At 51.4% G+C, this 23,525-nt stretch overlaps 1 protein-coding gene, 1 long non-coding RNA gene and 1 pseudogene across 3 annotated transcripts in view; 2 read left to right on the top strand and 1 right to left on the bottom strand.

Annotated features, from left to right (window-relative positions):
* Positions 1-23,525, top strand: part of RAB37 (RAB37, member RAS oncogene family) — a 69,880-nt gene that overhangs the window by 45,078 nt on the left and 1,277 nt on the right. The window contains exons 1-8 of one of the 2 annotated variants that reach the window (XM_037808670.1): positions 16,000-16,106; positions 19,707-19,817; positions 20,804-20,845; positions 21,352-21,418; positions 21,520-21,572; positions 22,566-22,631; positions 23,226-23,282; positions 23,364-23,440. In XM_037808670.1, the coding sequence (XP_037664598.1) occupies positions 16,014-16,106; positions 19,707-19,817; positions 20,804-20,845; positions 21,352-21,418; positions 21,520-21,572; positions 22,566-22,631; positions 23,226-23,282; positions 23,364-23,440 (566 nt within the window). In that variant the 5' untranslated portion in view covers positions 16,000-16,013. Of the gene's footprint in view, positions 1-10,065; positions 10,177-15,999; positions 16,107-19,706; positions 19,818-20,803; positions 20,846-21,351; positions 21,419-21,519; positions 21,573-22,565; positions 22,632-23,225; positions 23,283-23,363; positions 23,441-23,525 lie in introns of those variants that run through there. The other variant, XM_037808671.1, reaches the window with a different exon arrangement.
* On the top strand, positions 433-2,098 carry LOC119513796 (annotated as a pseudogene).
* On the bottom strand, positions 14,301-17,273 carry LOC119513454. Its single transcript, XR_005212636.1, has 3 exons — positions 17,204-17,273; positions 16,781-16,919; positions 14,301-14,657 (listed from the first exon to the last, which is right to left on the bottom strand). It is a non-coding gene; the product is annotated as an uncharacterized LOC119513454 (long non-coding RNA).

Genomic DNA, 23,525 nt, shown 5'->3' on the forward strand with positions numbered 1-23,525 from the left:
TAATAAAATATCTGTTAAAGTAAGAAAGAATGGAAAAAAGAAGGGAAGTACTAGCTCTGCCTGTCTTACCCCCTTCTTTCTGACAACCACGCCCATTGCCCCATCTCCCCTCCCCCATCGAGATCCCAGCGGCCCTCAGGATGGGGCTTGGGGGTTGTGAAAAGACTAGGGCCTTTCTCGTGTGTGTAGCTCTGTGTTACATGCACCTTGTGACATTCTGAGGAGTTGGTGGGTCCCAAGAAGGGTCAGAACCCCTTACCCACTAATCAGGCCCCCTAATCAGGAATGAGTATGTGTGCAGGAGGTATGTTTGCACAGAAAAAATGCAGCAGCAGATAAGCCAGGGCTGGTCCAGGACGTAGCTGGAGACGGCCTCTCACCTTAAGTACTCCAGACCATAACGTGAGATCAGTGATCTGGAGGAAGGGCTCAATGGCCCTCGGCCGCCCTGCTCTTCGAGCCCATCCTCTGTGCAGGGTCCTGTGCGGTCACACTGACAGCATCGGCCCTCTGCAGATGGGGAAGCCACTCAGCTTCCAGAGAGAGACTGAGGAGTTAAGCAGGATCGGGCACTGTGAAAGACAGGGGGCAGTTGCTTTGTGGGGCGTGGGTGACCCTTCCTTTCTTGGGGATGAGCAGCAAGGCGTGAACAGCATCTAGGCTGCCAACGGCCCCACCCTCTGACCCCGGGCCCCACTCTTTCCCTTTGAATCAAGAACAGAGAATTATTCGAGTGGCTCTGAGTGGTGGCAAGCCTGCGCCTCCCAGGAAACAAACAGCTCTGGGGAATCCGGGAGAATCCGGCTATTCTGGAGACCCTGCATCTTCAAAGACCCATTTGAAGCCTAGTCCTGGCTTGGCAATTGGCTTCTGAATGAATCAATCATCTCCCTGGATTTCCATGTCTCCATCTGTGAAAGAAAGAATTGGATGGGTCTTCTTAGGTTCTCCCAGCCCTAAAGCACCTATGGATGGATGTGTGGGCATGTATGTGGGTACATGTGTGCATGTGTGGTGTACATGCATGTGTGTGTGGCTGCTGTGTATGCATGTGTGCATGCCTCTGTGTATATGTGTGCAAGTGCTATGTGTGTGCGTGTAAGCATGTCTGCATGTGTGTATGCAAATGCTGTGCGCGTGTGCACGTGTGAATGTGCATATTCGGGTGCTGTGTGTGCGTGTACACTGTGTACATGCATGTGACTGTTGCATGTGTGTGCCCGTGTTGGTGCCTTCACCGGGTTCTTCTGGTTACAGAGAACAGAGGCTTGTTCGAGCTGCTCAAACAACAGGAGTTTGTTGCAAGACCCACTCAGGAATTACGAAAACCAAAGTCTAAACCAGGTAGAACTAAAGGAATTCTTGGATTTCTGTCTCTCTTAGCTTCTCTCTCTCAGCTCCTGTGCATCTTGCTTATTCTCCCAGGGCACTTCTCTCTCAGCGTCTGGGGTGGGGGAGTCCTCTCTTAGCTTCTCCGGGGCAAATTCTGGGCTTCATCTCTTAGCTTAACATTTCCAAACATCCTTCTGTCTGCATCTCCAAGCATCTCCAAGCATCGGCATCTGTGCTAGCTCTTGAGCTCTCTCTTTTAAAAAAAAAAAAAAATCAATTTTATTGAGATATATTCACATACCATACAATCATCCATGGTGTACAATCAGTTGTTCACAGTACCATTGTGTAACTGTGCATTCATCACCACAATCAATTTTTGAACATTTTCATTACCACACACACACAAAAAAATAAGAACAAGGTAGACCTCGTACCTCTTTTGTGAAGTGGCAGCTGAGAAGACCCCGGCTCTCATCATAGCCAACAAAAAACCCAAGGAAGGAGTCAAGACTGAGAACAATCATCATATTAATTTGAAGGTGGCGGGGCAGGATGGTTCTGTGGTGCAGTTTAAGATTAAGAGGCATACACCACTCAGTAAACTAATGAGAGCCTAGTGTGAACGACAGGGTTTGTCAATGAGGCAGATCAGATTCCGATTTGATGGGCAGCCAATCAATGAAACAGACACAACTGCAAGTTGGAAATGAAGGCTAAAGATACAATTGATGTGTTCCGGCAGCAGACAGGAGGGGTCTATTAAAAAGGGAGCCTGCTAGGTTACTCCAGAACTCTGTTCCTACAGACCAAGAATACATTCTCAATTAGAAAAACCACAATTTGGTTCCACCGCATCTGACTACTACAGTATAGTTTTCTCTGTTCTTTCATTTACCCATCCCCATTCCTTTATTGTGCATAAAGTAACTGGTGTGCGTGCACAAGCATATTGTTTTCTGTTTTTTGTTTTTTTTTTACTAAATGGCCAATGGTATGTTTTGATAGACACCAAATGGAGATGGGATGGGGAAAATATACTGGTTCTGTGAGAATACCCCCTTTCTCCATTAGTGGCATGCTCATTCAACTCTTATTTTTATATTTCAGTAAGTTATTTTGCTCTCACTGTTTAACAAAAACCAACAACATAAAAAAATCCTTGCATAACTTATTCAGTTGAAGAATGTTATTGTTTTTCATTTATCATTGTAAAACCAAAGACAATTTTATAACTTTTTTGTACATAGCTGTTACATGTAGGGCAATCTGTCTCTAAGTAGGGATAAAATACTCTAAAAGAAATGAATCCTAGATAGTTTTCCCTTCAAGTCAAGCATCTTGTTGTCTAAATAAACTTTTTGTTTTAAATAAAAAAAAAAAAACAAAAGAATAAGAATAAAAGTTAAAGTAAAAAAAGAACACCTAAAACATCACATACCCCCCAGCTCTCCCTATTATTTATTAACTTTTTATCCTCATTTTTCTACTCATCTATCCATACACTGTGTAAAGGGAGTGGGAGCCACAAAGTTTTCACAAACACACGGTCACACAGTGTAAGCTACATAGTTATACAACAATCTTCAAGAATAAAGGTTACTGGTACTGGGTTGAAGTTAAACAGTTTCAGGTATTTCCTTCTAGCTATTCCAACACACTAAAAACTAAAAAGGGATATCTATATAAGGCATAAGAATAACCTCCAGAATGACCTCTCAACTCTATTTGAGATCTCTCAGCCACTGAAACTTTATTTTGTTTCCTTTCTCTTTCCCCTGTTGGTCCAAGAATGCTTTCTCAATCCCATGATGCCAGAATCAAGCTCATCCCTGCGAGTCATATCCCATGTTGCCAGGGAGATTTACACCCCTGGGAGTCATGTCCCACGTAGGGGGGAGGGCAGTTAGTTTACCTGCAGAGTTGGCTTAGAGAGGCCACATCTGAGCAACAAAAGAGGTTCTCTGGGGGTGACTCTTAGGCACAATTTTAAGTAGGCTTAGCCTCTCCTTTGCAGTAACAAGCTTCATAAGGGCAAGCCCCAACATTGAGGTCTCAGCCTTCTAAACTGGTAGCCCACAATGCTTATGAGAATATCATTAATTTCCCAGGTGGGGAAATTTAATATTTCCACAATTTCTCCCAGTCCCTCAAAGGGGCTTTGCAAATACATCTTTATTCTCTGCCCAAATGACTCTGGGATGTATTGGGGCTCCACACTAACCTGTACAAACCAACAATATTTCACTCCCTATTCAATGTTCCATGTAATTATATGGTTTGAATAAACGGAACTTACAAGTTAAATTATGTAGTGTGCTACAAAAAATTAGATTTTACACCTAATAAACATCTCTTCCTTTGGTCTCACATAGAAGTTAAAGTTTTAAAAACACCATCCACATCATACTTTACCCTTTAGTCTAATTTACTTTAGTCCTAACCAAGTCCATTTCGTTCATATCTCTAATTGAAGTAAAATATACAAAAGTAATCATACTAAACACACCGCTCTGCCACTTGCCTCTTTTACTTAATAATACAGATTTTTCCCAAACAGCACATACTGATATACCTCATTTTTAATCAGTTGCACAGTATTACATCATATGGATATTGTTTTAATATCCCGGCTGCTAAAGCAAATACCATGCAATAGGTTGCCTTAAACAATGTTATTGGCTCACACTTATGAGGCTAGGAGAAGCCCAAAATCAAGATGTCATCAAGATGATGCTTTTTCCTGGAAGACTGGCCAGTGATCCTTGGTCCATAGCTTTTCTGTCACATGGCAGCCTCCCCTGGCTTCCCAATTCTGCCAACGTCCAGCTTCGTGGCTTCTCTCTTTATGATACATAGTGTGGTAGTTTGAAGCTGTATGTACCCCGGAAAAATATGTTCTTAAATTTAATCCATTCCTGTGGATGTGAACCCAGTGTAAGTAGAACCTTTTGATGAGGTTATTTCAATTAAGGTGTGTATGGCCCAGCCCAATCAGGATGGGTCTTAATCCTACTACTGGAGTTCTTTATAAATGAAATGAATAGAGAGAGAGAGAAAAGCCCCAGAGGCAGCAGCCAGAAGCTGGACAGAACAGAATCCAGACGAGAAGGGAGAGACCAAGAGATGCCATCGTATGCCTTGCCACGTGACAGAGGAGCCAAGGGTCACTGGCAGCCAGCCACGGAATGTCAGTCTTTGGGAAGAAAGCATTGCCTTGATGACATCTTGATTTGGACTTTCTTTTCACCTCAAAACCATAAGCAAATAAATCCCTGTTGTTTAACCTGAACCATTTCATGGCATTGGCTTAAGCAGTCTGGGAAGCTAAAACATGTAGCACCAAACCACCACAGATATTCTAGAGTTTATTTAACCAGCCCCTATTGCTGAATTATTTACTGTTTGATACACTGCAATGAGTATCCTTGTATTCATATCTTGGTGTATTTTTGCAAGCAAAGCCATAAAATTACTGAGTCAAAGGAATTTGCATTTTTAATTTTGATATTGTGAATTTCTCTCCAAAAAGTTTGCACCAGTGTATACTCCCACCAATGGTGAATGTATGAACACCTGTTTCCCCAAATCTAAGTTAATATTGGCTGTTATGAAACTATTATATATTATATTGTATCAGTCAGGGCTCTCCAGAGAAACAGAACCAGTAGGATACAGGTAATAAATAAATGCAGAGATAAATAGATAGATGGATGGAGAGAGAGAGAGAGAGAGGAAAGATAGGACAGATAGAAAGATATTTCATTCAGGGAATTGGCTTACGTGATTAAGGGGATTGGCAAGTCCAGAATCTGTAGGGCAGGCTAGCAGCCTGGAAAGTCTTGAGCAAGAGCTGATGTTGCAGTCTTGAGGCAGAATTTCTTCTTCTCAGAAAAACCTCAGTTTTGCTTTAAAGGCCTTTTGACTGATTAGAGGAAGCCCATCCAGATTATGGAAGATAACTGCCTTTCCCTAAAGTCAACTGAGTGTTGCTAAACACATCTATAAAATATCTTCACAGCAATTCCCAGATTAGTGTTTAATTAAACAACTGGGTACTATACCCTAAACAAGTTGGCACATAAAATGAACTGTCACGCACACACATATATAAAATATACCTGTTCATATCCTTTTTCATTTTTCCATTGAGGTTTTCTTCTGAGAGCTTTTTATATTAATAATGATATTGACTGCTCATCATATGTGTTGCAAATATTTTCCCTCTATCATTACTCATTTGACTTTTTTCTGGTATCTTCTGATATACAGGACATTTTTATTTCTACTGTTGGATCTGGGGATCTTTCTTTTTATTTCTGAATTTATAATCTGAATTTCCTGTCTTGTTAACAAGGTCCTTTGGAGCCACATTAGGGGTAACCACACATTAATCTAGGTTTGCTAGAGGCTCTCCCTGAATCACTGAGTCACAGGAAGGCAGAGTACTTAGCATTAACCCAGCACCCAGTGACATATGATTTAATGCTGGCCTTTTATCAAGGGTCGATACAACAGCGATAGGAAAAGATTTGCATCCTCTGCAAAACTTCCATCACCCATTTTTTTATTCAGGGCCCCTTGTATAAGAAACCACAGAGCCCCTCTCTCTCTAGCTAAGCCAACTTGAAAGGTGAAATCACTGCCCTCCCCTCTACGTGGGATCAGACACCCAGGGGAGTGAATCTCCCTGGAAACGTGGAATATGACTCCAGGGGAGGAATGTAGACCTGGCATCGTGGGACGGAGAACATCTCCTTGACCAAAAGGGGGATGTGAAAGGAAACGAAATAAGCTTCAGTGGCAGAGAGATTCCAAAAGGAGCCAAGAGGTCACTCTGGTGAGCACTCTTACGCACAATTTAGACAACCCTTTTTAGGTTCTAAAGAATTGGGGTAGCTGGTGGTAGATACCTGAAACTATCAAACTACAACCCAGAACCCATGAATCTCGAAGACAATTGTATAAAAATGTAGTTTATGAGGGGTGACAATGGGATTGGGAAAGCCATAAGGACCACACTCCACTTTGTCTAGTTTATGAATGGATGAGTAGAAAAATAGGGGAAGGAAACAAACAAACAGACAAAGGTACCCAGTGTTCTTTTTTACTTCAACTGCTCTTTTTCACTTTAATTATTATTCTTGTTATTTTTGGGTGTGTGCTAATGAAGGTGTCAGGGATTGATTTAGGTGATGAATGTACAAATATGTAATGGTACTGTGAACAATCGAAAGTACGATTTGTTTTGTATGACTGCGTGGTATGTGAATATATCTCAATAAAATGAAGATAAAAAAAAAAAAAAAAGAAACCACAGAGCAAATTCCTCTTGGAATCAAATGCCAAGAACAAATACTTGTTGACTGAAAGTTCTCAGGCTTTTTTTTGTCGGGCTCTAAGTACCACATACCTCGTCTTGTTTCCCGTTTTGTCTCAACTGCCAGGAAGTCTACAATCAAATGCAATGCTCAGATGTAATAACAACCCAGCCTCACTCCAGGCTGGGAGGTTTGCACACACATACATACACACTCCCCTTTCCTTTGTATATTTTCTCAGGCATTATCTTTAACTGCCCTATTGAATAGATAGTCTTTGTTTTAAACCACTTCAAATCCCTTCAGAAAGTGGGCAAAGCACAGATACAGACATAAACAAAATGACTTAAGAAGAGAAAGCAAAGACACTTGTCTGAATAGTGGCAAGATTTACACATGTGGTTTTATTAGAACCACAATTAGTTAATATTTTCATAAATGCTCCAGAAGGGGGAGTGTGCAGTGAAAAAAAAAAATCGGCATCTGAAGTTGACATGAGGCTTCTCCAAGCAGGAAAATTTGAAGCTTCTCATGTGGAGAAACTTCAGGAAAATCTCGGCAGCTTTTGCCTGAAGAGAAACTCCACTGTGCATCTAAGGTAGAGAGTTTGGGCAGACCCATCTCTAACATTTGGGGGGCTGAGGCTAGAATACAGATGGAGGCCCCTATTCCATATGTCTTGATATTTGAAATCTGTAAATCAAGCTAAAAAACCTATCGAATCAACTGTGCCCTATCCTCCGACCTTAACAAATGTACTTTCATGCCAACCTGGGAGCCAGGTTTGAATGTAGAATTCTCAGAAGTTCTGCATCAAAACATGCAGCCTAGAGAGAGGCAGCTTCTCTTCCACCTCCTGCAGGTCTGTTCTGCACCCAAGGGCCCTAGGAAGCACACAGGTGACACTCCAGGCTCCACACCCAAGCTCTGTCCCCACCCCTGCAGACAGCCACCCCTGGGCCACTCCCCAGACCTAAGGATGGCCGTGGTGGGGAGCTTGGGGCAAAGCACAGTCTGCAGGAGGGACACGGGGCCCCTGGTCTTGGGGACCCCTCACCTCAGGGGTTGGAGTGCAGAGAAAGGAGGCCCAGGTCTAAGCGAGGCCCTGGATTTAGGGGCAAACAATTCAATAATGCTTGTAAATTGATCAGCTCTGAGCTCTCAATTCTGGCCCAGAGAAAAGCTTTTGGAGTCACTGTGAACAGGTCCCTGACGAGATGATCTAAAAAGGCCAATAGAAGAGCACTGCCGTGTGCCTGCCCCAAGCCAGGTTTCAGCTGGATCCGAAATGCTGACGCCATGTGCACCCCCAGAACTTTTATGAGCCAGGAGAGGTCCCGAGAAGAGGGAACCGTTTCCACTCGAGGAGAGAAGAAAGGGGTGGGAACGCTTCACCCTGGAAGGGAGAGGACAGGAGGGAAATGAATTAGAAATATTCTATCCTTTAGTAGATCAAGGCTGGACTTGGGTGGACTCGTATTCTGGAATATTCACTCCAGGAAGAACTTCTTAAAGCCTGAGGAAGGCGGATTTTAGACTTCAGTTGTTAAAGTCACGGCACAGAACAAACAATAGAGCTCTTCAACCCCCGGCAGAAATAAAAGCTGAAAAACAACGTGGTCTGGGGGGTGCTGGTGAAATGTAGACATGTGGTGTTCAAGGTCAACATTAGGGACAAACTCACGTTCAACATGCCCAGCGCTGAGTCCCCCTCGGTGTCACAGTCAGAGCTGAACACTGGGCTGGGGCCCACGGGTTTGACCCAAAGAGACGCTGTCGATCTGTATTGCTTTTATGTTTTCGCTGTTGTGTGTGTGTGTGTGTGTGTGTGTGTGTGTGTGTGTGTGTGTGTGTCTTTAAGTTTTTATGAGTTGGGCTAAAAGCTGTATCTCCTAAGCAGCTAACTACCCTTAAATCAGTGGTTTTTGACCACTGATTTCATTTCCTGGCTGCTAAAACAAATGCCACACAGAAGGTTGGCTCAAAGAACAGGAATTGATGGGCTCAGAGTTTTGGGACTGGGAGAAGTCCAAAAACAAGGCGTCATCAAGGCGTTGCTTTCTCCCAGAAGACTGTGACTTTCCGGGGCTGCTGCCGGCGATCCTTGGTCCTTGGCTTTTCTGTCACATGGCAATGCACATGGTGTCCTCTCCTGGGTTCCACTGACTTCCAGCTTCTTTCCGTCACTTCCCTCTGTGTATCTGAATTTCATGTTGCTTATAAAGGCTCCAGGAAGAGAAGTAAGACCCATCCTGATTCATTTGGGCCACACCTTAACTGAAGTAACCTCATCAAAAGGTCCAATTTACCACGGGTTCTCACCCACAGGAATGGATTAAGGTTAAGAACATGTTTTTCTGGGGTGCAGAGTTTCAAGCCACCACAGTCATTCATTCATTCATTCATTTAGGGCTGCTGGGTGCCAGCCTCTGGATGCACATGCATTTCTTTTCTGTTGCTTATGACTTTCTTTAAAATATTTCACCTAAATTCTGGTATAATTCTACCCCCTACTTCCACCGACTACAGACTTCCCAGAGGAAAGAAGCCTTTCTCTCTTTCCCAAACTCTGTTTCTCTTTGAAATGTGTTCCTCTCCAACCCCTCAGTCCAAGGCCAACACAGCTCTTCCCAGGGGAAACACCCAGACATCCTTGTTTTATTTTCACCCTACAGATTTTTATTTTGGACTTTCCCATTCAGGAGACCCATGGACATTGTGTTAGGGTTTTCCAAGACACAGATGCCAAGAGGGAATTGAATATGCAAGGATTTTTTTAGGCAAAACACTGGGAGAGAAAATGGACCCGGGGCCAAGAGAGAGGAAGGTGTCAGACCATGACCCGACCCCAGTGAAGGAGAGAGGGGAGGGTGGGTGGGTGGATGCGTCTAGATTATGGATCATTGTGTGGTCTTCAGAAGGTTCCACAAGACCATCTGGGAGACTCAGAGCTAGACTGTGCCTCCCAGGAACAGGCCTGCCCTGATGTCCCTGCCGTGCTCCGCGTTGGGCTGGGAATTACCTTCGGGAAGTGCGGCCTTAGCACTAACCCACACTGATGGATTTCACCACCCAGCAATGGGGCCCTCAGTCAGTTTTGCCCCCATGGTTGGAAATGTGCGAGGCACCATCTCATGCTTACCCAAGAAGCTCGTTAACATGGGGTTTGGATGAGATTTCCTCTGTGCCTTCATGTCTTCTTCTGTGAATTTGACAGAAAAACAAGAGTTTTTGTGTTTGTGTATATATGTCTGTCTGGGTGTGTCTCTGCGTCTGTATGTCTATGTGTGTGCCCATCTGTGTGTGTTGAGTGTGTGTGTTTAGAAAGAACTCAATCCTATAGCCACAAAGACATCTCAGACACCTGACCCTCACTGTAGGCCCTGACCCCTCTCTCTGCTCACCCTTTCAGACCATCCTGGTGGGCGACAGTGGCGTGGGGAAGACATCCCTGCTGGTTCAGTTTGACCAGGGCAAGTTCATCCCGGGCTCCTTCTCGGCCACCGTGGGCATTGGATTCACGGTAAGCACCAGCTGGCATTGCCAGTCTCCAGGGCCTGGGGTGTGTCTGTCAGGGTACCAGCAAGAAACAGAAGGACACACACATCAGATCATTAAAGCAGGGGGTTGGTGCAGTCCCCTTGGGTAAATTTAAGCAGGGCTCCATTCCATTCAGGAACTGTCACCAGAACCCAGGAATAAAGAGGGCTTGGAGGGGGCATCTGGCAGGAGCCTTTACCTTCTGTGGAAGGACGCAGCCGCCTATGATAAAACCCCAAGGAGGTGACCAGGGGGACAAATTTCCCTCAGCTCCTTCTGGGGCTCCCCGTTGGCTGAACACAACCAGAAACTAGAAAGCAAAGGAATGTCCTGATTTAGATTGCTCTGGCAGCCTTCCAAGGCAAGAAGACTCTGGAGGGGCAAAGGGATGGCTTAAAATTTTAAGCATAGTCCAAACTTCGCATTGTCACTTGGGTCCTTGGGAGCGGGCAGGCCAAGGGCTCAGGTTTGGTTTGCTGCCCTCTGCTTCTGGGCCCAACTGTGCAGGTCTGGGGAAGAAAGCATTCTCAAACTCTCTACCAACAGCCGTTTTGAGGACCCAAGCAAGGGTCCTTGTCTCCCACACGTCCTCCTTTCCTTTCTCTTTCGACTGTGCCTACCAGCTGCTCTCAGCTACCCTTGGATTCCCAGGAAGCCCTTTGGAGAGGGTCTCTCTCCTCCCTTGGACTGAGGAAGGGGCAGCAGCCTCCTCCCTTGGGGCCTTCAGTGTCCCAGTGTCCAGAGATGCCTGTTTCTCGGGCGGCATGGATGTTTCTGAGCAGGAGCCTCTAAGACCCAGCAGCACACAGACCTGCAAGTTACACACACAGGACAATGCCATCCTGCTGGGAAATGAGGGAGGGGAACCCCAGAAATTGCCCACTGGGTCACAGGGAGGAATGCAAGGGCTCAAGAGGGACATGGCTCTGGGGAAGATGTCCAGAAGGCGAATCAGAAAGGAGAGTCTGGCCAAGGCGTGTTCCAGGCCTGGGATGTGTCCTGAAACAGCAGTGCCCAGAACTCTCCAGCCACTGAGATGGGCCGGGCTCCATGAGCAGGGGTTGGTCAGGGTGGGGTCCCAGGAGGTCGAGGCAGCCAAGCAATCCCGGAAGTTGTGGGCCCAGCTGCCATGAAGCAAACTGTGGGTGCCCTGTGCCAGGGGCCCCACCCCAGGCACATTCCTGGTCTGTCCCTCTGCAGAGAGAACACACCCTGCCCCACAACCACACTCACGCCTCCTCCCCCACCCCACCCACCTCCTTCCACTGAGCTGGGCCGGAAGGGCAGGTGTGGATTGGATGTGGGTGTGAGGACTCTGAATCACACTCCACAGAATCGCGCGGTAGGATCTCTGAATTTTGCCACTAGCTTGGTAAGAAAAGTGAGGCAAGTCACTCTGTTGGATGCAGTGAGCAGTCTCAGAAGGGCAGGCTGGGCTCTCCCTCTGTCCCCAGGAGGGGCCTTCTAGAGCCTGGCTGTCTGCCTGCCACCAGCCAGCGCCAGCTCATGCCAAGTGAGGTCTGAGTGACAAGCTGGGGCCTGACCCTGGGGCACCGAAGTCAAGTGCATGGCCTGGGACCATGACTAGGGCACATAGACTGCTCCACAGCTGGGACCCAAACCCAGGGAGCTCTCCACCCACCCCCCACCCCCGCCAAAGATGGTGGTGGAGGGCAGTGGGAACAGCACATGACGGAGTTTGTGGGGGAAGGAGGGAATGACTTCTGGACATGTGAGCAGACCCTGACGCTAGCGACACCTGCTCAACTGCCCATGTGCCAAGAGATTTGCAGCTCTTGTCTTGTCTCCTCCACGGGCCCCCTTTCCACGCCTCCAGGGTCTGCCCTGGGACCCTCCATTCCTCTTCGTACCCTCCACTCCTTTGCAGAGGCAGGTCTCCCATCCATGCCTCTGCTCGGAGGAGCTGGAACTTGCACAACAGCCAAAGGCTCCCGTGTAATGCTGTGCAAAGGGGCTGGAGTTCTTTGGATCTTACTCAAGTGTCAGTGGTGTGGGAGGCCCCGAAGAGCCAGCCTGCAAGACGCTTGCTCATTGATCTTCATTCACACAGAGATTTTATATACTGCTTATTGCTGGCAATTTGCAAGGGCCCAGAATTCCCCCATGACAGTGACAGGAGGCAGAAAGGGCAAGAGAGGCTTCTGTTGGCCCAGCTCATGGGCCAGGTGCAGCCTGGGCAGGTGGGATGGAGTCCTGGGTCTTCCACTGTGGAGCACACAGAGTGAGCAGGGCAACTCCGTGGGGTGTGCCCTGAGGCCAGCTTCCAGGGCCTCTGGGGCGACGTTCCACAGAAGCTACCAGGCCCATTGCCTTCTGGAAGGGGGTCCTGCCCAGGTCCTGTGCAGATGCATCTCACATCAAAGACTTCCCCAACTTCTCGTTTACGGGGAAACTGATGTCAACAGGGTTTTCATGGTGGCCTTTCCAGCAGCCCCTGCTCCATCCCAGTTCAAGTCCTCCTTGACACCTCTCACCTGTTTCCCCCAAACTCTCCAGACTTGCTGAAACACCGCTGCAGAATTCACCTTACTAGAGCCTCGCTCTAACCCTTCAGTGGCTCGCTCTTGCCTACCAAATAAAGCCCACACCCACTGTCTGCCGGGCAGGGTCCTGCCCAGTCAGACAAGGGCTCCTCGAATGCTTGTCCAGTGTGCATAAAGTTCCCCAGATCGCCTCAGCGATCACAAGGGCATGGGGTGCTCATCACCTCCCTTTATTAGGAGGGACATGTGAATGTGTTTGGAGGATAAAGTGGGATAGGCACACATTTTGGATTTCTATGAAGTGTGGATTTGAGGTGACGAGAATTGTAGGGGGTAATTTAAGGTGTATTTTATTTGGAGGTTGACAGGTGCATTTGGGGACAATGTGAGGTGTGGGGGAAATCTGAGGGGTGTGTGTTTGTGAAGTGACGTGATGTGATGTGTATATTTATGGTATGATGTGACCTGTATCCGTAATTATGATGTGGTGAGAGGTGTGTGTATATTTGGGTGAACTGAGGTGTGTGCATTTGAGGGGTAATTTGAGATGTGTGTTTTGGGGGGTAGTGTGAGACACTGTGTATTTGTGGTATAATGTGAGATGTGTGTGTGTGTCTGTGGCATGTATGTGTTTGTGTTATGATATGGAGTGTGTAGAATGTTAGGCATGTGTTTGTGATGTGAGGTGTGTGTGTATCTGTGGTATGATGTGAAGTGTTTGTGGAATGAAATGAGATGTGTGTGTTTGTGGTATGGTATGGGTGTGTGTGATTTGGGCGTAAGTGATATGAGATGCAGGTGTCTGTTGGGAGTTGTGTGTGTGTTTGTGGTGTGATTTGAAGTGTGTGTGTATTTGTAGTGTAAGTGTATACTGTGGTATGATATGAGGCATGCACTTGTAATGTGATTTGAAGTATATGTGTGTTTGTGGTATGATATGAGGTACGTGTGTATGTTTGCAGTGTGCAGGGTGGGTGTATTGTGCAATGTGAAGTGTGTGTGCAGTGTGAGGGGTGTGTGCTGTGGTATGATGTGAAGTGTGTGTGTGTGTGTGGTGTGAGAGGTGTGTATTGTGGCATGATGGGAAGCATGTGTGTTTATGTGTGGTGTGAGGAGTGTGTTTGTGGTGTGATGGAAAGTGTGTGTGTGGTGTGAGCAGTGTGTACTTTAGTATGAGGGGAAGTGTGTGTGTGTGTGCACGTGCTATGAGGTGCATGAGCATGAGTGCGAGCATCCGGGGAGCAATGCAGGTGCGAGGTACGTGCAGCGTTGGGATGGATGTCGGGACCCCAGAGGTGGCCTCCTGGACGGGCCTCTCCCGCGCCCTCAGGTAGAGACCCCTCACCTGGGGAGCCGCACTCCCCGGGCCCTCCCTCTGGGCACAGCCCCCTCTGCACAGGCCCGCCCTGGGCAGCCCTGAGCGCAGACCCGCGGTGACTCAGCGAGGCCTTGCACACTCCGCAGGACGCTGCACCGCCCCGGCACTGGCAGCGTGGGGCGCACTCCGCGGGGGACCCTGCCTACCCGCCCCAGACCCCAGGGAGAGGCCGCCACGCCTCTGCCTCCGCGCTCTTGGACTTCTTCCCTCAATCAAACCCTGGACCAAAGCAGGGAGCAGTTTTATTTCCCCTGTTATCTCTGGAGCGTTCACGCCGATGTACAGCCTTCTCGTTGGGACAAAGGGGGTCTTGGTGGAGCCACAAGAACCACAGCCGGGGGCTTTCCATGCAGCCGCCTAATGGGCATGGTTCGCAGTGCAAGGCCAGAGCTGGGCAGGCCACTTCCAGCCATGACTCCCTCTCATTCCTCCCCCACTGTTCCCCTCTTGCATTAAAAACCCTCCCCTGCAGGGTCGCTGCTGAGCCCTCTGGAGGGGGTGCGGGGGGAGCCGGGTGGCGCCCGTCTGTGGAGTCTGTGCAGCTTCGACTCTCTGTTTTGAGGTTCACTGTTGAGTCCCATCCTGTGCACAGACGAGGAAACCGAGGTTATGCCACGCCCCGCTCCAGAAGAGGCGGCCCCCACTCCCTGCTGGACACCAGGCCACCTGCGCCCCCGCCCTGGGCCCTGCCCCCAGCTGCCAGGCAGGGAACACAACTTCAGAAAACAGCGCCAGCTGATGTCGAAAAGACACCCAGTCGGGTCCCCCAGCCACGCCTGCCCCTCACCCAACACCCAAGGGAAGAGGTGCAGGCGCCCTCCCCCCCTGCACAGCCTGCAGCCCTCGGGGCGGCCCCCACCCTGCGCCCCCGGAGCCCGCCTTCCTTGAGTAGTGGGACTAGGAAGGAAGGGCGGGACCAGGGAGAACAAGGGGAATGGGAGCAACTGAATGATTGGCCCACGCCAGAGCCCCTGCTAAGGCGACCCGGAGGCACTCCCCACCCCCAGCCCCTCACTCGCCCTTAAGCTGCAGGGTGCCTGCCGTGTCCTGGAGACTGATCAAACGATTGGAGATTTCATGAGTGCATTCCACATCAAACGTCGCACGCCTGCTGGGTGCCCCGGGCAGAGGGCCACAATGAACAAGGCGGGCCTGCCTTCCGGAGCTCCTGGATTGGGTGGGGGTGGGGGCGTGAAGCCCTCCTAGGAAGTCTCTCCCATGGGGGGACATTCTGTGTGCAGCCCAAGAGGTCGGGAGGAAAATGAGAGGTGATCGATACTAAAGGGTCAAAGTCCGAGCACCAACCAGGGGCCTGGAAGACAGCAGCGCAAATGCACCGCAAGCTGAAGATTGGTCGGTAAACAAAATGATGAGCTCAGGCTGGGGTGCATTAGCAAAATCGAAACTGCTTGGACGGCACGGGAGGCCCAGTGGCGTCCGCCGGGGTCCCACCCCCTCTCCCGCCCCAGCCCGGGCTACCCGTTGACCGCCTGCTGGGCGGAGCTCGAGCGCCTCCTGCTGGCCGCGCTGCGTAGCGACAGCCGAGCATCCCGGCGCGGGCTCCCCGGCAAGACCACCCGCTGCTGGCCGGGTCTTCGGATCACTGCCCCGAAGGGAACCTAACCCCGACGGCTGGCGGCTCTGGGGGGCCGTCCTGGAGCTGGATTTGGCCCGAGCCCAGGGAGCACTGAATCAGGCCAGCGTTGCTCACGGCGCCCGCCCGCTGCCCGCACAGACCCTGCAGCCCCGCGCGCCCTCGCGGGAGACCCCGCTCCAAGCCCGTGTCGTCGAGGGAGTGGCGGGACAGAGGCAGGAGCCTGTCCGGGTCCAGGCCCGGCCGGTGGAGGTGGGGAGGGAGTAGGCGGAGCCTGAGGCGGGGCTGTTCCTGCGCTCTCCCGCCCCCGCCGGCCGGCACCAGCTCACCTCTCGTCCAGGGACATGACGGGCACGCCTGGCGCTGCTGCCACCCGGGATGGCGAGGCCCCGGAGCGCTCCCCGCCCTGCAGTCCGAGCTACGATCTCACGGGCAAGGTGGGTGGGCGCTGTATCCTTCGCTGGGGACTCCCATGCCGGCTCCCAGAGACTCCCCTCCCCACCCCCTTTTCCCTGAGACCCCTGCCCTCCCAGGCCCAAGCCCCTATCTGGTTGTGTCTGCATTGGACACAGCCCTTAATCCCAAGAAAACAGGGTCTCCCAGAATAGGGAGGGAAGGTCGAGAGACAGCCCCTGGGCCCATCCCAAGCTCTAGAGATCTGGCCTGGACTGGGGAGGAAGGTGGGAAGGTCTGACTCCCCACCCCACAGACTCCAACCCAATTTTCTTCTGCCACTCTCTGGCCAATATGAGCCCCCCTGGAGCCCTGTGCCACTCGGTAGCGGTCAAATACACAACCCTCCTGGAACAGAGGCACCTGAAGTGCTAGGACAGGGCTGTTGGAGACTCGGGGAGGATGCCCCCTGGCGGTGGGGCAGCTCGCAGTCAACGCCTTTTTCCAAGCTAACCTCTCAGCTGGGTCCTGGCATCCCATTTCAAGACCTTGGGCCTGAAATCCCTTAGATCTCCAGCCACTCCAAGTCCGACCCCTTCCCTTCCCACCCCCTCTAGCCGCTGCCTCTCACCTTCCTCCTCAGTAAGACAAGCCTCTCCTTCCAGGAGGATGCAGGCCCACCTGGGAATTTTAAAAAGCTGAGAAAAACAACCCTCACCTGGGGAGGGGGTCTATAAGTCAGCTCGCTGGGGCTGTTCCTCTGCAGGTTTCCCAGTACCCAGGCAGGCGGGCATGGCGGTGGACACCAGTCTGTCTTGTCACCATCTGTGCCCTTGGACGAGCACATATCAGGAACTCTGAGAGAGGCAGAGAGGGTGGGGAGTGTCTGCTGTGCCCTGACTATTTCTATCTAGGGTTAGGGAGGGAGGGGGCTGCCTGCCTCTTTCTGTGCCTCTCTTGTTGGGGACCCCACCCCCCACCTCCACCCCAGTGTTTCAGGGGAAGCCACTCTGCAAGTCAGCTGCCCGGAGCCGTTGAGATAGGCGTCCTGTGTGGGCTGAGTGGCAGGAAATGGGCCTCCGCTCCCTGGGGGGTGGGGGGTGTTGGTGGCCGGCCCCCAGACTAGTGGGGACCTCCTGACCTCCTTGCTGATGGGCCAGCCGGGCTGTTTGCCTAGGAGGTGGCCAGGCTGGGCAGCTGTTTGTGTTCGGTGAATTGCCTGGCTGGCTGGCATCCCTTGCTCAAGACAGCTGTGATCTGTAGTACACATGCGCTTGCCCTCCCTCCCTCCTCCCCCTCGGGGGCTGGCACCCAGGAGCCAGGGAGGAGTGCAAACTCCAGAACTCCCCACCCCGCCATCTGTCCCCTGGGCCACGCGGTGTCCGCAGAAGAGTTAGCCCTCAGCTCTACCAGCCTGCGTTTCCCAGGCCCAGGCTTGACACCAGGGCCTGAGTCTAGGACAGGCTGCGGGGGAGAAGCCTGGTGGGAGCTCCCCAGGCCAGGCTAGAGGGGACAGAAAGTGTGCCATGCCAACATGACTGGGATGGCCAACAATGGCCCCAAAGGAATGAGGCTTCTCCATGCTTCCCTGAAGAAAACCATCCCCAAGTGACACTTCAGCCATTTAGAAGCCAGGATCCCAGACTGCATTCACCGTCTGCCTGACACCCCACCCCCACCCCCGCCACTGCCAAATTTAGCTAATCCCAGTGCCCCATGCCCACAGCAGGAAGGCCTTTGAGCTCCTTTGTCAAAGTCTAAACCTCAATAATAAAGACCAGCCCCTGCTCAAATCATTAAGCTGTGTACCCAGTCAGTTGGGAAGATTCCAGCATTGGGTCTAGACCCCTGTTCTCCAAGGTGAAGGAATAACTGGGCAAAGGGTTCCCCCCACCACTCCTGAATACCGCCCCCACCACCAAAGGAGCTGAGCAGAGGCTGGGCAGACAACAAAGAGGCCACCACACACACACACACACACACACACACACACACACACACACACACTCCTTCCCTGGAGCTCCAGCACTCCTTATGTACAATGACTTGGGGATGCCACTTTGCAGCCACTGGTCCCATCTGAGAGGCTTCTGCAGAAAGAACTTCAGACTAAACATCTCCCTGCTTCAGTATAAATTTCAACCTTCCAAAATTCATGCAGCGCTCCCCCCCCCCTTTTTTTTTTGATCAGGGAAGTGGATAAAACTGTTACTTTATTTTTTTTCTTTTTAAAACAGCTTTATTGAGATATAATTCACATACTATGTGATTCACTCTAACTTTAAGTGTACAGTACAGTGGTTTTTTAGTATATTCAGAGTTGCGCAACCATCATTATAATCAATTTTAGATCATTTTCATCACCCGTTAACTTAGGCAAACACTAGTTTATGCTCTGTCTATAGATTTGCCTTTTCTAAACTAAGTGAATTCATACAGTACGTGGTATTTCATGACTGCCTTCTTTCAATTAGCATGATTATTTTCAAGATTCATTCATGTATGTTGCCTTTTATTGTCAAATAATATTCCATTGTGTTCTGGTTTGCTAATGCTGCCAGAATGCAAAATACCAGAGATGGATTGGCTTTTACAAAGGGGGCTTATGTGGTTACAAAGTTACAGTCTTAAGGCCATAAAGTGTCCAAGGTAAGGCATCAACACAGGGTGCCTTCACTGGAGGATGGCCAACGGCATCAGAAAACCTCTGTTAGCTGGGGAGGCACGTGGCTGGCGTCTGCTCCAGAGTTCTCATTTCAAAATGGCTTTCTCCCAGGACATTCCTCTCTAGGCTGCAGCTTCTCTCCAAAATGTCACTCCCAGTTGCTCTGAGTCCCTCTGTCTGTGAATTCCTTTATAGACTCCAGTGATCCAATTAACACCCACCCTGAATGGGCAGGGTAATTATCCATGGAAATTATCCAATCAAACCTTTCACTCACAGTTGATTGAGTCATATCTCCATGGAAACACTCAAAGGCTTCCAATCTAATCAACACCAATAATGTCTGCCCACACAAGATTGCATAAAAGAACATGGCATTTTGGGGGACATAATACATCCAAACTGCATGCAGCCCTTTTATAAACATCAAATGTTATTAGCAACTTCCACATAAATGTTGTGACCAAAAAAATCCAAACGATAGTTTGCAAAGGAGAGTGTCCCGCCCCCACCCGATCCTGACACCCCGCCTGGGTGGGAATCCCTGTCCCAGAGAGCCACACTTCCCTTTCCCGGCAGTCCGGCCCCACCCACACGTGGGCACGAGGGGAACACGCACACACACAGGGGGAAGAAATTCCTGCAGGCAGTGGGTAGGTGTGGCCAGACTCTAGACCATGTGAAGTGGTGGTTCTCTTGGGTCACCAAGCACATCTGGGGACCTGTCAGTGCGGAGACCTCGACTCAGGCCTCCAGGAAACTGGAAATGGACAGGAGGTAAGAGGGAGCACGCGTGAGGTGAGCGGAGCCAAGCGGTGTGGAGAGGAGAGGCAGGGTGAAGCAGCTGCGGGTTTCGAAGCGGGGACCTCTCTGTGCCAACAGCGTCCTTCCCCCTCTGACCCTCCTCCAGGGCCTCTCTCCCTGGAAGTCCAGTGGCTCCCCCCACACCCTGTTAACTTCCTCTGCACCCATCTCCTAGGTGATGCTTCTGGGAGACTCAGGCGTCGGCAAAACCTGTTTCCTGATCCAATTCAAAGACGGGGCCTTCCTGTCCGGGACCTTCCTGGCCACTGTCGGCATAGACTTCAGGGTGAGGTGGCTGCAGGCTCCTCCTCCCAGCCGCGAGGGGTGCTGCCCTCTCCTCGCCCACCTTGGCTCCTGAGGACCCCTGTGGCTCACTGTGGCCTGGGGATCATGAGGGGGCCAGATTGCAGAGGTCTTGGCTCCTTGCCCACCTACAGGATATGAGGACTAAGAGATGGAGTCTTCTTGAAGGGGAAGGACTGCCCCAATCCTGGCCCTCAGTGCCCCTTGCTCATAGAGCTTGGCCCTGTTGGCAAGACCTCAAAGACCGGCCAGTCGTTCTTGAGTTCCCAGGAAGCACAGCTCTGCGCGAGGTTTGAGAGCTGGCCTGGCCACGTGGGGAGAGAACAGCTTGTCAGAGCCCCTCCCCTCCCCCTGGTGAATCCATCTTTGCAAATCTGCACAGGGCTACTGAGCACGGCACACCCAAAGGGTCTAGGAGGGTAAGGGTCTAATCCTGGCATGGAGGGACCATGCAAAGGCCCCGGTGCCTCCCTCTGAGGGCAAGGGGAGCTGAAGCTTCTTATAGGCAGACAAGATGGGCAGCTGGAGGAAAGACGACCCTGCAGATCCCAGCCTCTGGGCTCCCCCAGATGCTGGCAGCTGCCTCCTTCTGAGGACTTGGTTGCAGTGATGGAGCTGAGCTCGGAGACAGGCGGATGGAAGTATGGAAGGGTCAAGCCCCATGCTGCCAGTGGAGCCCTGGGGAGAGCCCTGCAGGCTCCCGGGCTCCGCTGGGCCTGCCCTATTGTGAGAAGAGCAGACAGAGTCCCCTGAAGAGAGGACTCTTGAGTGGAGGTGACTGGGAATGGGGTCTCTGCTGCCCTGGTGGGATCACTTGGCTGGAGACATCGCCAGGGCTCCCTGCAACCCCTCTAGCTGTGGAGAGGGGCCAGGACAGGATGCTCGCTGGCGGGGTACCCGCAGAACTCAGGAGCCAAGCGGCTCTCTGCCCTCCCCACCCACCTCTCACTCAGCCCTTTTCTCTTTCAGAACAAGGTGGTGACCGTGGATGGTGTCAGGGTGAAGCTGCAGGTGAGAACAGAGCCAGAGAGTGGGGAGGGAGGGTGGCAGAACCTGTCCTTACCCTTCACCCTGAACCACAAGAAGACTGCAACCTGGCCCTCAGCCTGGGGTAATTTCCTGTGGGGCCCAGGAGAGGAAATGGCTTTTGTTTGTCTGATGTGGGCAGAAAAAAGCAGTTTCCAGGTACCCTCTCTTCTCTGAAAGGCAGCTCAGAAGGCCTTCAGGCCAGCTTAGCCTCCCTCCATCTCCTCCCCAGTGTCCTGGGCCTCATCTGCTCCAGGAGGTTGGACACCCCCAACCTCTGGACAGGGGAGGAGGCAGCGCTGAATGAGCTTGAGAACTCTAGTGAACTACCCATTTCCAGATGATCAGGTGCTCAGAAGCCCATGAGAGCCTCAAGAATGAAACTGTCCCACCTTCCCACATGCAACTCTCATACCACAGCGTGGGTTTCCTCTACCCGGTACAGCCCCTCCACCCTGCCTCCTTCTGAGCATCTTTCCATCCCTTTCCAGATCTGGGACACCGCAGGACAGGAGCGATTCCGCAGCGTCACCCATGCTTATTACCGAGACGCCCAGGGTAAGTGCCTCATCACTCTAGCCCCTTCCACCAGCCCCTTTGTAGCATCCATGCTTCTGCCCCACATCCCCTCTTTGCTCTCGCTCTCTCTCCCTCTCCAGCCTTGCTCCTGCTGTATGACATCACCAACAAATCTTCCTTTGACAACATCCGGGTAGGTCCTCCCTTCCCCTGGCCCCCACCCACCACCCCTAAGCAGACAAGGTGGGGCCAAGGCAGGCCAGGATTGCTTCCTGCCTTGTGGAAGTGGGTGGAGCATGTAAGACCTCTCTCTTCTAAAAAAACACCTGCCTGGTGACTCAGAAGTAAATGCTACTGCTGGGTGTTTGATTGGCAGGTAGGCATGGAGACCAAGCTGGCTGTTGTGCCACTGGGCCACCTGCAGGGCCCGGACTGCAATTCTTGAGTGTGATTCACGTGAAAGTGTTCTGAAAGTCCCCGGCTCCACCCTAGACAATTACCCGCAGAGACTAGGGGGAGAGCCCAACCAGAAAAGCACACACCTACATCCAGCCCCAGTTGCAAGGAAGTGACTCGGGCAGGCCAATGGCTATGTCCTCACAACCACACCATCAGAGAGTAGAGACAATAATTCAGCAAATACAAGCAGCTCTCCTGTACACAGTGCTGCATAGGCTACACATGCTCCCTAACTTCTAGGAGCTGATAAGCCAACCAAGGGAACCAGACACGTAGATACGAAACAGCTTGTAAAATGAACGGCAAATCCGTGGCACACATGACACCACCTCCAATCCCATGCTCGCAGCAGACATCACTAATCAATCACAGCACTTCCGATCACTGAGCCCTTACGTGGCCTTAGAATCCTCAAGGGGCACTCCAGGAAGTCACTGGTCATTACTGACTGATGCATGAGATAACACCTCCAAGCCATCCCCTAGAACTGAGTTTGCACTGCATGGGATTTGGTGGGGAAGGCCACCCAGGGGGGTGAGATTTGAACTGTGCCTTGAAGGTGAGGCTAAGAATAGGGCTGGGAGGCTCAATGCAGACCCGGATGAGAGATTGCACAGGCCATCATGTCCAGGGACCAGTGAGTTGGCAGAAGAAGGAAAGGCGAGAGGGAAGAGAAGAATGGCCTGGTCCTCAGACTGACCTGGGCTCAGCTCACCCTCTCCCGCAGGCCTGGCTCTCTGAGATCCATGAGTATGCCCAGAGGGATGTGGTGATCATGTTGCTGGGCAACAAGGTGAGTGGCTCATGGCAGGGTCTGCCCACTGCCACGCCTCCTCTCCCAGCATCAACTCCCCACAGCCACCCAAGAATGTCATCTGAACCTCCATTAGCAAAGAACTCTTTCCGGTCTCCAGTTCAGAGGTCAGACCCATCCGGTGGCTTCAGCCCATCCCGTCTGTCCTCTTAAAGCTTTGGAAATGGCCACCCCCAGAGAAAGCCCAAACTGCTGCCTGAGAGGGTTGCCCAGCTGCTCAGACCCCATTAGATCCTAGTGAGTAGGAACAAGGGCCAGGGGCAGAGACTGGAAGTTAACCCCAACTACTGACACCCCTCAGATGCTGGGCCCCCACACCCTTTGCCAAGGAGAGTCACCCACCTCCCCAGGCTGGGGGAGAGAGCCCAAGGGTGGGAGCTAGGTGACCCAGCCCAAACAAAGCAGAACCCCTGGCCCCACGCCAATCACACCCACCTACCCAGACTCTGCAGCTGCCGCTTCTCAATCCCACAGGCCACCAGCAGGGGGCGGGCAGTGGCCACTCCTGGGGCAAAAGATGGGCTAGCTGGGGGCAAGGCTTCCTGTCCCCTAGTGACCCATATGGCTTGACAGGCGGATGTGAACAGTGAAAGGGCGATCCGTTCAGAGGATGGAGAAACACTGGCCAGGGTGAGTGACAGCCCGTGGGGCAGGGTGAGGGCCGAGGGCAGCGAGTGGCCCTGGGCCCTGAGGATGCTCTCTCCCTGGCAGGAGTATGGAGTTCCCTTCATGGAGACCAGCGCCAAGACGGGCATGAATGTGGAGTTAGCCTTTCTGGCCATTGCCAAGTGAGCAGGGATGGGAACCATGCAGGCAGAGTGGCACCATCTGGGAACCCAGCAGGCCTGGCCCCTGGCATTCCGAGCTCCTCTC

This window comes from Choloepus didactylus, chromosome 18, assembly GCF_015220235.1.
Source record: "Choloepus didactylus isolate mChoDid1 chromosome 18, mChoDid1.pri, whole genome shotgun sequence".
Lineage (NCBI taxonomy): Eukaryota > Metazoa > Chordata > Mammalia > Pilosa > Megalonychidae > Choloepus > Choloepus didactylus.